The 16,157-nt window shown below is 39.9% G+C and overlaps 1 protein-coding gene across 6 annotated transcripts in view; it reads left to right on the top strand.

The window, feature by feature from the left end:
* LOC125764460 (probable nuclear hormone receptor HR3) overlaps positions 1–7,641 on the top strand; it is a 71,651-nt gene extending 64,010 nt beyond the window's left edge. For 2 of the 6 annotated variants that reach the window (XM_049428738.1, XM_049428736.1), the window contains 7 exons: positions 2,155–2,320; positions 2,397–2,563; positions 4,373–4,476; positions 4,551–4,697; positions 4,942–5,185; positions 5,291–5,441; positions 5,519–7,641. In XM_049428738.1, coding sequence (XP_049284695.1) covers positions 2,155–2,320; positions 2,397–2,563; positions 4,373–4,476; positions 4,551–4,697; positions 4,942–5,185; positions 5,291–5,441; positions 5,519–5,642 — 1,103 coding nt within the window. In that variant the 3' untranslated portion in view covers positions 5,643–7,641. Of the gene's footprint in view, positions 1–2,154; positions 2,321–2,396; positions 2,564–2,980; positions 3,551–3,989; positions 4,185–4,372; positions 4,477–4,550; positions 4,698–4,941; positions 5,186–5,290; positions 5,442–5,518 lie in introns of all 6 variants that reach the window. The other 4 variants (XM_049428733.1, XM_049428734.1, XM_049428735.1 and 1 more) reach the window with 4 other exon arrangements.
* Positions 7,642–16,157: the final 8,516 nt, after the last annotated feature.

Below are 16,157 nucleotides of genomic sequence, written 5' to 3'. Positions count from 1 at the left end.
TAAGGCAAAGCAAAATAATCGATCTTAATTAGGAACGATTGATCGTGTATAAGGGAGACGGAAACCGGTCCTACTTGTTACATTGGTGATGTCACATGAATCATAACAGAAGTTCTTCCTGAAGTGCACTCAAGCGGGGACAAAAAATTCCTCCAAAACAAACACATTATATTAATCACTTTTTTATTAAGATTTTAATTCATGCCTTAAACGTCTTGCTTCCACGGTGGTCGATGGAGACGCCAGGTTTTTGTTGCATGTTTTTTTCTTCTGCCTCATTTTTGTTGTCACGAAAAGTATTATCTTATTGCTGTTTCTAGTTGTAAACATTCGCTCCAGAAAGTAAAGTCGTCTCTGGTACGGTTTCTGGTGACGAAAGCCATCGTTGTGAAGACACACTCTGTGCCAAACCGTTAGTCTAGCGTCTAGAATAAACATTCCATTCCACTGTTCCATCATTCTACCACTCGACAGAAGCGAAGAGTCATAAGATACAAAGCTAAATGACGATGAGATCGCATCACTTCCCACACATCTTCCCTCGCTCCAACCCTTCCTCCCTTTATCCACTATCTATGTATGTACGGTATGCACTGGATGCCAATTTCTAAAGCATTCCATCTGCTAAATCCCAAACAAACGAGAACGCGAAAAGGGTCGATGTACGATGCTCCAGACCACCTCTGATGCCAGACCGCTGGCCAGACCGTTGCCCGGCTCATCATGAACGATGTCAATGTGCAACGCCATCCACCAGCAGCGTTAGTGCAACGATTATGCAACGCGTGCGCATAAAAGCGTAACATTACCCTGTCTCAATTCCAGCCATCTCCGTTTTGCATCCGTCTAATGCACTTTTTTTTAACATGCATCGCTATCAGCCAACGAACGGCTCTCGACCCTCGAGCAACATCAGTATAGATGGCAACAAGGAAAAGAAAAAAGAATGGAACATAAAACACACACACACAAACGTGCAGCAAAAAACGACAAAAGCTACAGCGCAAAATTAAAACAGTCCATCAACAAAACGGCCCAATGATGGGCGCCACACGAACACACACTGTTCCGTTTTTTTTTTCATCCACGGCACAATGAGCCGTTTGATGCACTTCTAATGAATGGGGTGTGCATGTTTATCGAACGTACCTGACCTATCCCAAAATGGTCCCGCATGCATACGACACGTATACACCCATATTGTCATGGGCGTGTGCCCACATGTATATACGTATCTACGAGTACGAGGCAGGGTGGCTTTTTTACAGCCGCGACAACACGATGGAGCATTTTCCACCGACTCCACCCCAAGCTACCTACAGCTTCCCGAAAAGTTCCGGATGCAATTTCCCCTTTTTTCCATTCCTATCGTGCTCACCGGTGCTCATCTCTGTTATCTTGCAACGTTCCGTCTGGCAGCATACGACGCAATAGTGAGATATGCCAAAAAGTCGGACTAGAGCGGGTGGACAAACGCTAGGAGAAAAACGGAAATGGTAAGAACGGATCATACCGGGAACATCGATCCTTCTCGGTTATGGTTTCTCCACCTGACGTACTCATCGAGACACGTTTAGCGCTTTTGTTGCTTCTCCAGTATGGAATCCTTCTTGTGTTTTTGCTCATCCAACCCCGGAACTCATGGGCTCTTTTGTGTGAGTTACGCGTTCGATAGTGTCAGACGAATTTCTCGCAGGTTTTTTTTTCTTGCTGTTGGTGTTCGCCATACTACTACCCCATCGGTATGCTGGGATGCTTTTTTAATCGATAATCTCCTGGACCTGGGCCAACATTTTGTGCGCCAACATATGAGCCCGTAACCGGGATGTCTGCCAAACCCGTCTGGAGATTGGAGACGTGTCCGTACGGGAATGGGAATATTGTCGGTCGATATATGTTCCATTTGTCGGCGAATATCAGCATCGGGGCGTTGGGTAAAGAACAAACATCAGGATAAGCATTTTAGTGCCAGCTGTCTAGCGATAGTTATCTCAGATTCAGTTCAATTAACAATCGTGTATAGAATCGGTTTGCATTTGTATTTCCCTTTTTAACTGGATAGCTCCCATAGTTGAACGGCAAATACATTGGTTTTCCATACCTAGACGTAAGTCCCACAGCAACCGGCATTGAATGTTTAATTTCTCGTTTCAGCTGTCAAATTTGGACGCATGTCAAAGAAGCAAAGGGAAAAGGTCGAGGACGAGGTACGGTTTCATCGGGCTCAGATGCGTGCACAAAATGACGCAGCACCGGACAGTTCCGTGTTCGATACGCAGACACCTTCCAGCAGCGATCAGTTGCATCACGGTTACAATGGGTAATATCGGCGGAACTTCAACCGTGGAACTCAATAACCTCCACTAACTTTTGCGCTTTTTTATCAATTTAAACAGCTACACATATTCGAACGAGGTTGGCTACAGTAGCCCGTACGGTTACTCGACCTCGGTGACGCCACAGCAGACGATGGGCTACGACATCTCGGCCGATTACGTGGATAGTACAACAACTTATGAACCAAGAAGTACGATGATAGACTCAGATTTCATAAGTGGACACAGTGAGTATCATATCACCGCGATCCCAAAACACACTACCATTTAACCAAAAAAAAAAAAGAATGATCCTTCTTAAGATACCTTAAGAACTGCGATCTTCATTCATAAGATTCCTAAGAGCAATAGAAGTTCTTGGTGCTGTGGTTTGATTAAATTGCTCTCCGCCAATCGAATCACCTTCCTGTTATCGAAGATCTAACCATTTATCACAATACTGACAATGTGGGTGCATGTCCAACTAACTGTGTAGAGCACTATCAGCATAACTATCTTCCATTCACTGTGCATTGTTCCCTTCCCCATATACAAAGACACGAAACACACATCTACTAACCAAAACACCTCAATGACAGGCGATGTAAATAACCCATAATCGTACTTCCACCCTCTTCTTCTGCTACTAACACCTCACCTTCTAGATAAGGATGGCTCGCCGGAACAGAACCGGGCGATCACGCTGAACGATATCCGTTTGGCGCGTGTACAGCAAACGACCGCCACGACCACCACCAACGTTGGAACCGGCAGTGATGTGATCGCCGGCTCAGACGGAGGCGGCGTCAATGATGGTGGCGGTGGTCCCCGGGGACTTGCAACTCAGCAGCAAACGGGACAAGGTACCGCACAGCATACGATCCCGCAACAAGCGCAGCAGCAACAAGGAACTGCTGTGACGGCACTGGTCAACCATCAAACCACCGGCAACAGCAGCAATGGCACTACCAGTAATAGTACAATTATAACCATCAAGCAAGAGCAGCTCACCAATGTGGATAGCATTGTCGGTAGCTTTGTTGATTCGACTACGTTTTTGCCATCGCCACCCACCAGTCAGCAGCAGCAGCAGCATCCACACCACCATCAGCATCAGATGGGTAACGCTACGATGGTAACGACCAATGGCGTCGGTGGTATGGGCGCTGTAACGGCAACGACGGCCGTAGTTGCGGTGGCTGCCACAACAGTTCCAACGCCCGTCTCCGGATCAGGTGCGGTTTTTGTGGTCCGAACATGCTTGCTTTCCGAACCGCTAAGCCATCATCCCTTCATCATTCACAATCCTTCGCTGGCGGGATGCTGGATGCTTGTACCCCGTAGATGCTATCCACCACGCGTTACTAACTCGAAATCGAATTGTATTTCTTTCTTTTCTTTTTCTCTCTTTCTTTCCTTTCTCCTCTTTACCGCCTCCCCCTTACACTATGCATCTAAACGAACTATCCGGATATGATATTCACAAACACCAAATACCCTGTCCAATATGATCACCAAACACGCGCTAACCTGTAACGCTAACCTAACGTCCTGTAAATCATGTTGAAAAATAACACCCTCGTAACGCACGGTGATCTTCCCCGTTACTACTAATGCAACGACACAATGTTTGATTTTTGCACGGTCACTCCTAACCCAAAAACCATCCTCTAGATGTCACTGGTAGTAATCTAAGACGGAATGACTGCTGCCAGAATCCGATCACGGCTGGTGGTACCGGTTCGGATGGTATTTCGCACTCACAGGCTCACCATCACCATCACCAGAATACACCGGTATCGTTTGGCGAGGATGATAGTTCCTGCGATTCGCATACACGATGGGGTAATGGGACACTAATCGCTCTTAGTATGTACAATAATAGTCCGTAGCTCACTAACCTACCTTAGTTAGCATTGATCCGACCACCACTGCTAGGAGAACCGCTCTATATCCTACTCATTGGGAAATTGTTCAGACTTCAGCAAGAATGTCCATTGATGAGTTCCAGCTTTTGAGGAGCACTGCTACATGATACCTCTTCTTACTATTTCCAGCCGAAGGTGATATCAACGATGTGCTGATAAAGACCCTTGCTGAAGCGCACGCCAACACCAACCACAAGCTAGAGATAGTGCACGACATGTTTAGAAAACCACAGGTATGAAAACGGACAACTTCATATACCATTTCCAACCTCAATAACTACTTCCGTGTGCGCGTGCTTTCTTTTAGGATGTTTCCCGCATACTCTACTACAAGAACATGACCCAGGAGGAGCTATGGTTGGACTGTGCGGAGAAGCTAACGGCCATGATACAGCAGATCATTGAGTTTGCCAAGCTGATACCGGGCTTTATGCGATTAAGTCAAGACGATCAGGTAAGTAGATCGTATCTTTTTGCATTACGCACTGCCCCCCTCGGGGGTAGTGCTTGATTTTGCAGAAGTTAATGATCGCTAGACAAACGTACGCCCAGCACTAACAAAACCTCGGTGACGATCGCGTTAGATTTCAATCAGTAGTAACTTAGCTTAGCATACTGTTACAACTAATTGCTCTAACCAAACAGGGCACAAAGTTCAAGGATCTAATCGTTTTGTGCCAATCTCATTTTGCAAACAGATCTTACTCCTCAAAACGGGCTCGTTCGAGCTGGCGATCGTGCGCATGTCTCGACTGATGGATCTCTCAACCAACTCCGTGCTGTACGGTGACATTATGCTACCGCAGGAAGCCTTCTACACGTCCGATTCGTTCGAGATGAAGCTGGTGGCGTGTATATTCGAGACGGCGAAAAGTATTACGGAGTTGAAGCTGACCGAAACGGAGCTAGCGCTCTATCAAAGTCTGGTGCTACTGTGGCCTGGTAAGAATTTCCAATTATTTGCCCCATTTGCTGCTTGTTTCTAGCCCGCCTTTTATATCGTACACTTTAAACTACACGCCGTTTTGTGCATTATTTCCATTGTAGAACGAAATGGTGTACGAGGTAACACGGAAATACAGCGGCTGTTCAACATGAGTATGTCCGCCATCCGGCAGGAGATTGAAGCGAACCATGCACCGCTCAAAGGTGACGTGACGGTGCTCGATACGTTGCTCAACAAAATCCCCACTTTCCGGTAAGTTTTCACACACGCAAACTTTCTCTAAAAATATGTTCTAATGATTTTTTTTTCTCTCTCACACAAACTCTCAGTGAGCTCTCCATCATGCACATGGAAGCGTTACAGAAGTTCAAACAGGATCACCCGCAATACGTTTTCCCGGCGCTATACAAGGAGCTGTTCTCGATCGACTCGCAGCAAGACCTGATGACATAACAGGATGATCATGGCTATCAGCAGCCGCCACAGCAGCACCACCATCACCACCATAACCACCATCAAGAGCAACAGTCGCCGCAACAGGGACACTATCAGCAGCAACAACAGCAGCAGCAGCAGTCAACAATCGGCACGATATCGCACGATTCCAGCCAGCAGCATCCCCAGCAGCAGCAGTATCAACATTCCTCATCGGCATCGTCCGGATCGTTGTCGTCGTCGTCGTTGTCGTCGTGCGGACGCAGAGCGGACCCGATCGTTGCCAGCGAGCTGGACGAAGCAATAGGACCACCGTCGGTAACGGATAGCAATACAAACAATGGCAACAACAATACGTTTATCATCATCATCCAGAACGATGGTGGCGTCGGTGAGGCCCACCTAACGGCGTCGGCCGGCATCAATCCTTAAGCTGTACACTGCTCAAAAACATCATTTCGCGGTGGTGTGGCTAGACGTAGTAAGACGAACACGAAGCAAAAACATCCCGAGGTGGCAGAAGAAAAAGAAAAAAAGGAGGAAAAAGAAAACTTTGGAGTAGAAAAAGCATAAAAACAAACAAAAAAAACAATCCACTCACACGACAACAAAAAACATACATACATACGCTGGAAGAAAAAAAAACCCGCAAAGAGAAAGCGCAACGTCAGTTTTTTGGGGAAAGAAAACTAGTATGCACCTTTAGCAATTGTTGATGTAAATGAATTTACAAGATTTGTTATATTATTTTAATAACTCGTAAGTCGATAACACTGACGCATAGCATAGGAAATCGAGGAAGCATGGCTAGGGAAATGAAGACCGAATAGGTAGCGAATGGAATGGGGTGAACGAAGTGACGAGAAAGGAAATGTATTTTAAATTATTTTCCTTTCTTTTTTTATATATATATTCATATATTCGTGCCTCGATCATGGATCATATGCTGATCGTTGTTTTCTATTGTCTATTTTTAAAAGAAGATTTATTTCTTTTTATTTTTTAACAAAACAAACACACACACACACAACAAGGATTAGACTGTTCGTTCCACGCGTGTTTGTGTAGTTTAGCGAAGGGGGAGGAAACAAAAAACACCCCGGATTAAAACCGTAAGGTACACGCCCGATACCCGCTTTAGGGGTGGACATAACGTACGTACAGATTCACCCTCTCTCTCACACACACACAGACACAAATACATACAAAAGGGGAAAAAGAACACAAACATTAAAAAGTGCAATGATCAGTCGATATAGGAGCGAGACGGAGCTTGATGATTCGAACGGTTCGAATGTTTGAATCTGATCAGATCCAACCAAAAACGACATGTTTTATGTTGCGCATTATGTGCACTTATTGTTTTGCAGTTTGGACTAGTTTAAGACGCATCGAACGCAGTGCGGTTTATTTGTTTTCCTTTCGTTTAAGGGTTTTTTTCTCTTATTTCTTCGTAAGCGGCTAACGTGCAAACAAAGAAGGATGATTTATTATTTTGTTTGTTTTTATTTTTTACCATTTTTGGTTTTCGTTTGGACAACTTATTTCGTAGCGAATGGATGGGGAAATGATTATGGACCGGAAATGTGCCGGTATGTTTAGGAAAATTTTAGACCCGATGTGTTAAACCATCGCAGCTCGGCGCTGTCCGATCTCTGCAACTGAATAGTCTGATTTCTTTAGTTAATACCTTTCCGATAGAAAGAGAGAAATTGATATGAAAACAACAACAACAAAAAAGGTACATAAAGATAAAGCCAGAAAGCTGTTACACTTGAACCAGACAGAATAGAATCTCTTCCTTTCTCTCTTTCGTTTAGGGTCGCTTAATTGTATGTGTTTTTTGTTTTATTTCTTATTTAGCGTAAGTGACTTAGGTATACCCTTTATCTTACATTTGCTGGATATGGTCTAGGCAAAACTTTTTGGAACATAAAGAGCGTGTGCGTATGTGTATGTATGTGTGCGTGTGTCAAAAATATAGTATCCCGTGGTAGGCAAACTATCAAACTGGAAATTCATCCTTTGCGTAACACTTTGTTCGGCCCTACCTGTTAGAAATGGTACCCCTTTTCGCTCAGTATTAGTTCACTAACGAAAAGGAAGCAGCAAAACAACAACTGAAACTGAACCGAAATAGACTTTTCTACTAAAACTCGTTTACGCTAAGTACACATTCGTTTCGCACACCCTAGCTTCTTTCTTACGCCTTCGTACTAGCTAAATAATCGACCCTTTTTGGCATCCGAAAAGATTCGATTCGATACGCAAGCTTGCGGCTGGTTTGACCTGTTTTTTGTATGAGGAAACTATTAATGAGTATGCTACAAAAAAAACCCTGCAAATGCTTTTATCGCTTCCATTACTCAGTGGAAGACTGTTAGGCACTTTTCGTAGGTCGTGGTAAAATCGTTCTATTGCGCCTTTCTTTTACCCACATACGAAACTGTGTTCCTCCTGTTTTGTTGGCTATTCATCACTGTTTTGTTGTTGTTTGCTTTGATGATTCCATCGTCCTGTGTCATAACGTTAGGATTCGAAATTAGGTTTTCGATAAGATAGAGAAATGTGCATGCGATACACTACTAAATTGCGTTCTGTTTCAACCTACGTAAGAAGCAAAACACATAGTAACGAAACTTGACACCAGGACTGAGAGAACGCTAAGAAGGAGGGGAGACAACAATGAAGGAAAAAAATCGTACTGAAACTATGAATAAGAATATTGTAGGACAATTTTTCGCTTAGCACTCTCTACACTCCACAGACAAGTACACACACAACACAATCTAACAATTTATAGTTCATCCTTGGAAGCACATATTGTTAGGAGTGGATGATTTCGTTGACATTTTGTACAAGTCAAAATTAGCAGAAGTTTACAAAAGAGAAACAAAATCTAAAAATAGCAAAAATCTCATCTTTCATCGTACAAGAATTCTTCGTTGGGTTGGTTCGTTCCAGCAATGTTTGCTTTATGTTTTATTGCTAGCTTCTTAAAAATGATTAAGTGTTGTTTAATTCTAACCAGAGGAGAAAAAAAATCGCACACTTCCAAATAATTCATAGTTTAATGAAATGCTTTCTTTTTTTATGATCGATACATATGTACTGATCATTCCTTCTGGATTGTGTACAAAATAAAGGTAACAAAAGTTGACCAACCACATATGGCCAATGATCTTTCTTCTGGTAACTTCTACGCAAAACTAAACAACAAAACCTTCAAACACATACACACACACATACAAACGGAAATCTGTTTTACAACTCTGCAAAACAAAGAAAAAAGAAGACAGTAGTAAACCAAGGTACACAATAGATCAAAAGAAATTCGGCTCGAATTGAGAATGTTAGGCACAGGACACACAAAACGGTCAAAACAACAAATTCGAACCGAAAATGAAATGAGAACTTATAAATGTATGGGTGCTTCTATATGAAAAACTATATGTATAGGTATATATATATATAGAGAGAGAAAGAGAAAGATAGAGATGAGGATAGAAACAAAGCAGAATGATATACATATATATACATCTATATTTAAAACAAAACTAAAGCGATCGAAGAAATAAGAGAAAGAATAAGGAAGGTATAACAAAACACAAATGGAAAGAAAAAATGATACAAACCGTGCGAGGGAGGAGAAAATAGTATAACAACACGCTCTAGAAACGACTGTGAAACGGTAGTTGTTTGGTAATTGTGTAAAGTTTAGACAAGGTATCCGGAATGTTCTGGAGGAAATTCGCGACAACAACATCAAACTAAAACCACACAAATACATTTGAGAGATAATGAAACTGTTATACAAAATGCATTTGGATGCATGGATCCAACTCAAACGAGACTCATTGAAACGAAACAAAAAAAAACAAACATAGAAAAAGTAAAACCAAAACACAACTGACTGTAGCATAGTGCGTGTACAATGGACGAAAGCCGAAATGGAACACAGTTACAGTTTTGAAATCAGACTCCTTAACTCGCCTGATCATCTTCACTTTTTCATGAATGTAATGAATTAATTGCCTTAAATGATATATACAAAACAAAACATATATAAATTGCATAAAAATATACAATAAAAAATATATTTAAAGAAAAAACTGGTGGGAAGAAGAAAAAAAACAAGTAAAACCAGTAAACCGTGCAGAACTGTTAATTGGTAGGGAAAATAACTGGAGACAACAACAAAACACACGCAGAAATGGTACAGAACGGAACAAACGTACATACATGCAAAACCGAGTAATACACGAATCTAGAACATAGCAGCAGGACGAGTTCCTACAAAGGAAAAAGGGACATTATCGTCTGTGCAAAACCGTAGCGGTTTAGACAAACACACAAACAAAATGTTACGCTCTGCCGTATTGCATACGGACCGGTGAGAGATAATGGTAATGAATTAGCGTTTAGTGATTGAACTCCATTTTGTATGCAGTACTTCTGAATGTGGCGGAGGTGCGTGCGGCAAAGCGAAAACCGTGTATTATGGTGACGATGATACAAATACAAAAATAAAAACACACACTCACACACCACGGTACGGTAAGGAGACAAAAACAAAACAAAACAAACAAAAATGGAAGAAAAGAAAACACACACACACACACATGATGCATACAAAGTAAAAACGATGATTAAATGGTTATCTATAATTCTATACATATAGACTATTATATACATAGTGATGATTAGTGGAGAGGGAAAGAAAGTAACAATAGTTGTAAGCAGAGCGCAAGAATGATGAGTTAAGCAAAAAAACACAGTGGATGGAGAGAAGAAAAAAAAAGGTTTAAGCACGGATAAGCAAGGGGCAGGCACGTTATCCGGGTGTGACACATAGGGCGTAGGCAACGTTGATGAAATCTAATATAATTTAAATTAATTTAAACGCGATGTGAGAGAAACTTTAGATACGAATAATTTTTGACTAGTGAAAACGAAGATGTGGGAGGGGCAAAGAAAAAAAAATGTGAAGCGTGGCGTTCTTTCGCTCATCAGGGTATCCGTGAATCAGGTATACATATAAAATAACAACAAAAAAACAAAAAAACCGATACAAATACACACACACACATTTTCACTAACGGTGATGTGACTGATAGGAGAAGCAGAAAGCAAAAAACAAACAAACAAAAAAACAAACGCCGAAGATTAGCGGAAGAATCGCGAACGCAACAAACAAGTTGATATACATGATAGTACATTAAACTCACAATAGCAAAATTCGGGTAGCTCTTAAGTTCACTGAACATTTATTCTATAATCATCATGATCAAGTTAGGACAAAATGTTAGGCAAAAGGAAGGAAAAAAACACAAAAACAAAGGGTGAAAATAAACACACAAACCGATTGAAAGGTTTTAAATGATCCCATTCAAACATGAAAAATACAAAACATACTTACAAAAACACACACAAACACAAGGAAACACCGTTAATGAGAATACTGCATAATGATTCACTGAGCGGACGAAGGAAAGCCTTTTTTTGAAATAAACTGATTAATCCTTATTATGATCATTGTGTTAATTTTGTTTCATTGTTCACAGAAGGGTTGTATACACCTTGATTTACGTGCAGACAGCTGCGCAGCATAATCGTATTGTGTCGGGATATTCACGTCGTAGATACGGTTTTTGTTTTGCAACTAACACGATCGAAATAAAGTTACACCACATGTACAATCTGCTAACAACTAATGTAGGTATTATTATTTTGTGCAATATTTTATTTGGGATAAGCAACTTTTTGTTTAGAGTTTGTGGTATTTGCTTTGCTGAAGTTTGCTCCTGCAAAGCGGTAGTCTGATGAGAAAGCTAAAGCGGAATCAATTTTTCTTATTACGTCTCATTGCGTGGCTGAATTCAAGCAAATAAATAAAACAAACAAACAATCAATTCCAAACAACAGTCTATGTTTTCTAACGCACAAAGTATGCTATCATACTAACACAAATGTTAAATGCGAAACATTCTTTCGCAAAACAACGTAACATGGCAACGTATGGAATGCAAAACAAAGCAACAAATCAACCATACAAACAGTTGAGATAATAGTCGAAGAGAAAAGTGAATCTATTCTTCAATTTTATTTCGTTTTTAGAAACTTAAAAAACATTAACTAACAAAACAAAACAAAAGCAAAAAAACACAGAAAGAACACGAAAATTGTTGCAAATCGCTCCTGTAGAAAGAAAAAGAATTTATTGTATTTAGCTGCTTGTGATGGTAACAAAAGTCAAGAGCAAAGTCGAAAGTTTTTTATGTTATGTTGAGACATTTGTACGTTAGTATAAGAACACAATGGGGATGAATGTGGTTGCGTCGAATGTTCGCACTATTCGGACTAAATTTGGAAACAAGCAAGAACTGATCCTTTTGGAAAAATTTATACTACAGCAAAACACACACACACACATACACAGTTACATTTAGAAACAAAAAAAAAGTACAGAAGAACTGATTGGTGTAAAAGGACGAGAAGGCGTAAATTCCATATTCACCACAACTCCTTGGTTTTTTCCTGTTTTTTTTATTTTCTTAGTTTTGATGTAGTAAACTGTCTGTTTATCAAAACAAGTAAAAATTAGCGTACACACTAACAACTCTTTCCCATTATTCAAGGTAAAAAGAAACCCTCTAACGTAAAGTGTAACATTTTCCCATAGTGTTTTGAAACTTTTGATCATGATATACAAGATTGTTTTCCGTTTTGGGTGTTTTGCGTGATGTACAACTGAACTAATCATGAACATTCTACACTTTCCGGTTCATCCTTCACAGCGTGCAACTTGCACATTGTCGTAAGTACATTGCAAAACAAAGAAGATAAAAAGACTTAACAAAAACCATACCAGAGAGCTAACTAGCGAAAACGAACGGGGAATGCCGAAAGCACATTCAGGCAACAGGCGACAGCAGCAGCAGGGATTAGAAAATGAAAACCGAAGCTCGAAACTGTACATTGTTGTTTAACGTAATTTGTTTTCTTTTTTAACTACCTTTCTAAAAACAATACACAAAAAAAAAATTGAACAAAACTAAAAAGCCTGACTGGACACTGTGGCACAACAATGCGTGTGTAACGATTGTAATCTATACTGCAGATGAAGCGTACTGTAAAGCGAAATGTGTTACTGGGAGAAAAAGAAGAAACAAATCGAACGGAAATCATTATGTGGTGGTGGTGTTAGTAACGAAGCAGACTTTAAACAATTTCATGCAGAATGAACTGCAAAATCGGTAACAGCAAAAACAAAAACAAAATACCACAAAACTACAACATTCAGAATTCTGTATCCCAGACAAGTAACCCACAGCAAGTGAAACATTAAAATCGAACCTAGTAAAAATACAAAGAAAAAGAAACATAATTAGTCAAATTCAAAACGGAACGGTTGTGTTGTATCGGTTCATTGACGCGAATGATGACAGAAAGGAATGAATTTAGTATATTTAATTGTGTGCTTGCTTGTTTTTACAGGTTCGTCGTCTATTGATTCACTGCAGTGAAATTTTATTTTTGACATGGTCTAAATAATATTCGAACTATTTGTATTAATCCCCGAAATAATGAGGCACGCGATCTTTTGTTCGACCTGTATAAAATGGATTTTTTATTTAATACTTATTTCAATTAGTTTATCTTATCGATGTTTTAGTTTATTTATGAACTTTAATAAAAAAAACCATTTGGAGTGAATTGATTTAAGCTATTCTAAATTTTTACCATATATGAAATAGTATAATAATAAATATGGTCAAAAATTATTATTTGAATTATTTGAAAAATTAAAAGACTAAAATGTTGAATAGGAAAGGATATTGTCATGTCATTACAACTAGAACTACTAAGCATTTTTTGAGCTTTTCTTATAAGTGGTTACTTATTATTATGTTACCAGTTTAAAAGTTCTGGATATATTTTTTTGAGTTCTTTGTGTGAATACATATGTAAAAGCCTATATAAACTAATTTACAATTGTTAAACTCAAAAAAATGGACTCAAAATGAAGCATTAAGCCATAATTGTAGTGTTAACATGATTAAAGTCGCTATGAAGTTTCTACACTTATAAAGAACTTCAACTAGAGTAATTATCTATAAACTAGCAAAATTTATGATTACAAAAAACATTTTTTTCCTACTATAATTATTCCTGCTTAATCTTAACCCGACAGGAAAAGATTCTTAAAGGGCTTGAATAATGGTAAATAAATTCCCAGCACAAATAATTTCAAGCTTTTGCAGGCCTTTAAATTCTCACAGGTGAAACAACCAACTACAGATTTCTGTTTTCTTTGTGATTCTTCGACAAGACTTTTGCTTACAATAACAAAAAAGAGCAATAAGTTCAACGTTCTTATTAACATGCCTTACCAATAGACACGGAGGCCCCTTTATCAGATCCACCTATTATCCAAATCTGCAAACCGTAAAACCAAGCCGACCGCTAACAAAAGGGATGGTCATCCATGTTTCCGTGCGAACCGTGCCCAAGAAGGCTTTGTTTCCCGTTAAGAACGAGTTTTTTGGAGCATTTTTTTGGGGATTGCTTAATTTTGAAGAGAAACGTCTTATTTTAAGATGGAAAATAATTACTGGCTTATTCAGTTTCGCTTTTTGCTGCGTACAGGCTAAATTGGAATTTATTTGCTGACAATTAACTACTTCTTTATTGTGAGGTAAATTTCTCTGCAAATACCTTGACGGTTTGTAACGTTGAACGTTTCCGTTTTCCGGAAAACACACAGAACTACCAGTTACTGAAAGCAAGCTGTTTGCTTTCCAGGAACGAACCAAATTTTGTAACCTTGACACGGCGTACGTCCACAGTTTCCGACCGGGTACACGACGTAACCTACGAAAGCATTCAAAGCATCATAAAAACATTATGATGCTCTAATGGGTTGGTGCCCGGTAACAGGTTGGGCACGGGTGACACTACACCAAGTCGCGCAAAATACAAACAAAAAAGCCCTAAATACAACAAACGTTTGCGGGCTGAGAACGCACGCTTTTGCTGAACAATAGTGAACAGGAAGCTTTGTACGAATCGAAATGGTGTTGTTGTTTTAGCAGATAATTAATAATGCTCGGAGCTGTGAATTTCAATTAGCTACCGAGTGGACGGTTGTAATTATTTAAAAGGGCATTAACTTTCCGGGTCTTTGGTCGGTAATGTGATCAACATCGAATTAGTAGGATGATTAGTATAACCTTTTTTTTAATTTGAGTAAACTGATCATGTTAACAATCACCTCAAAAATTCCCTTTTTCTAAGCTGATCGTTCAAAATTCTCATCTACAGTACAAAAGACTTCAACTACCGACTACACAACGAACCCTCCTGTAAAGTATCGCGATTCCGATATACATTAAAAAACGTGATAAAAAATATATTTTAATCGCTTTCAAGCATGACAACATATCTATTTTCGAATCTGATCTCAGCCTAACGTTCCTCTAATGTGAACATAATTTTTTCTTCGCTACCGGGACCGATTGATACGATTTATAAATAAGTGGTCAAACTACACCACGCGAAGAGCTTAGGCAAGAAGTATAGCGGCCAATAATATAGCCCGCAATGGCTTAATTACAGACATGCAAACACCATCCAGTTTCCAGTGTCGTGCGGTTTGTTGACCGCTGAGTCATCGCGCGTCAGATGCCATCCTGGAGCGAACGAACGAGCGCAACGTAAAGCTCGTACCAGGACCGGGCCCTATCAGACGTTCAGTTTTATGGATGGGTTTTAGCAGGCGAATGAGTCTTAATTGGGTGAGCACAATTATTGATGAGGGTGAATCCAAAAGCGATGGTGTGTGGTTATCCTAATCGAGTCGTGTTACGGTAGGCAAAGGTGCTTCACAAATATTTTAATGGGTTAAAATCGTATGGTACTAATGCAGATAAATTAAAGTTGAATTTTACAATTATAAAAAAAGTTTTAAATTTTTCCTACGTTCAAGACACTTTACTGTTAACCTCTTACGAGCGAATCTGGACACAATTCGGACAAGCTTATTAGCATGACGGTGAATCGGCGATCGTTTCAAAAAAGTTAAATCCCCACATATGCCTCCATAACCTACCTTGGCTTGTCTTGTGTTTCGTTCGTTTTTCGCACTCCACACGACCGGAAGGAAAGACAACCAAAATTCACGAGTCTTGTTGGGTGTGTTTGCGGGCCCTTAAAAAGTATTGTCGGTGAGATGTGTTTTAGCTTGCTTTTTTTTGCGTGTGCTCTCATCTTATACATACCGAAAAACTGGTTTACTGATGGTTTCACAAACAACTAAATCGGCATTCGAGTACTTTTGTTTCGATCTTCCACTTCCACCTCGGCACACATGTTCGATATCAAATTCTTCTTGTAGCACTGGGTTGTTTTTTAATTTCCTTTCTGTTGTTATTTCTTTAATGTTTTCTTCACATGAAATCACGAAGCATACTGGAAGCTTAATTAATTATCAAGTTTTTCGGTTGTCCAAATTGGCACGATTTGCTGCTGATT

The sequence above is a fragment of the Anopheles funestus genome, chromosome 2RL (genome assembly GCF_943734845.2).
Source record: "Anopheles funestus chromosome 2RL, idAnoFuneDA-416_04, whole genome shotgun sequence".
Taxonomy (NCBI): Eukaryota; Metazoa; Arthropoda; class Insecta; order Diptera; family Culicidae; genus Anopheles; species Anopheles funestus.
This window is presented reverse-complemented; position numbering and strand designations above follow the sequence as displayed.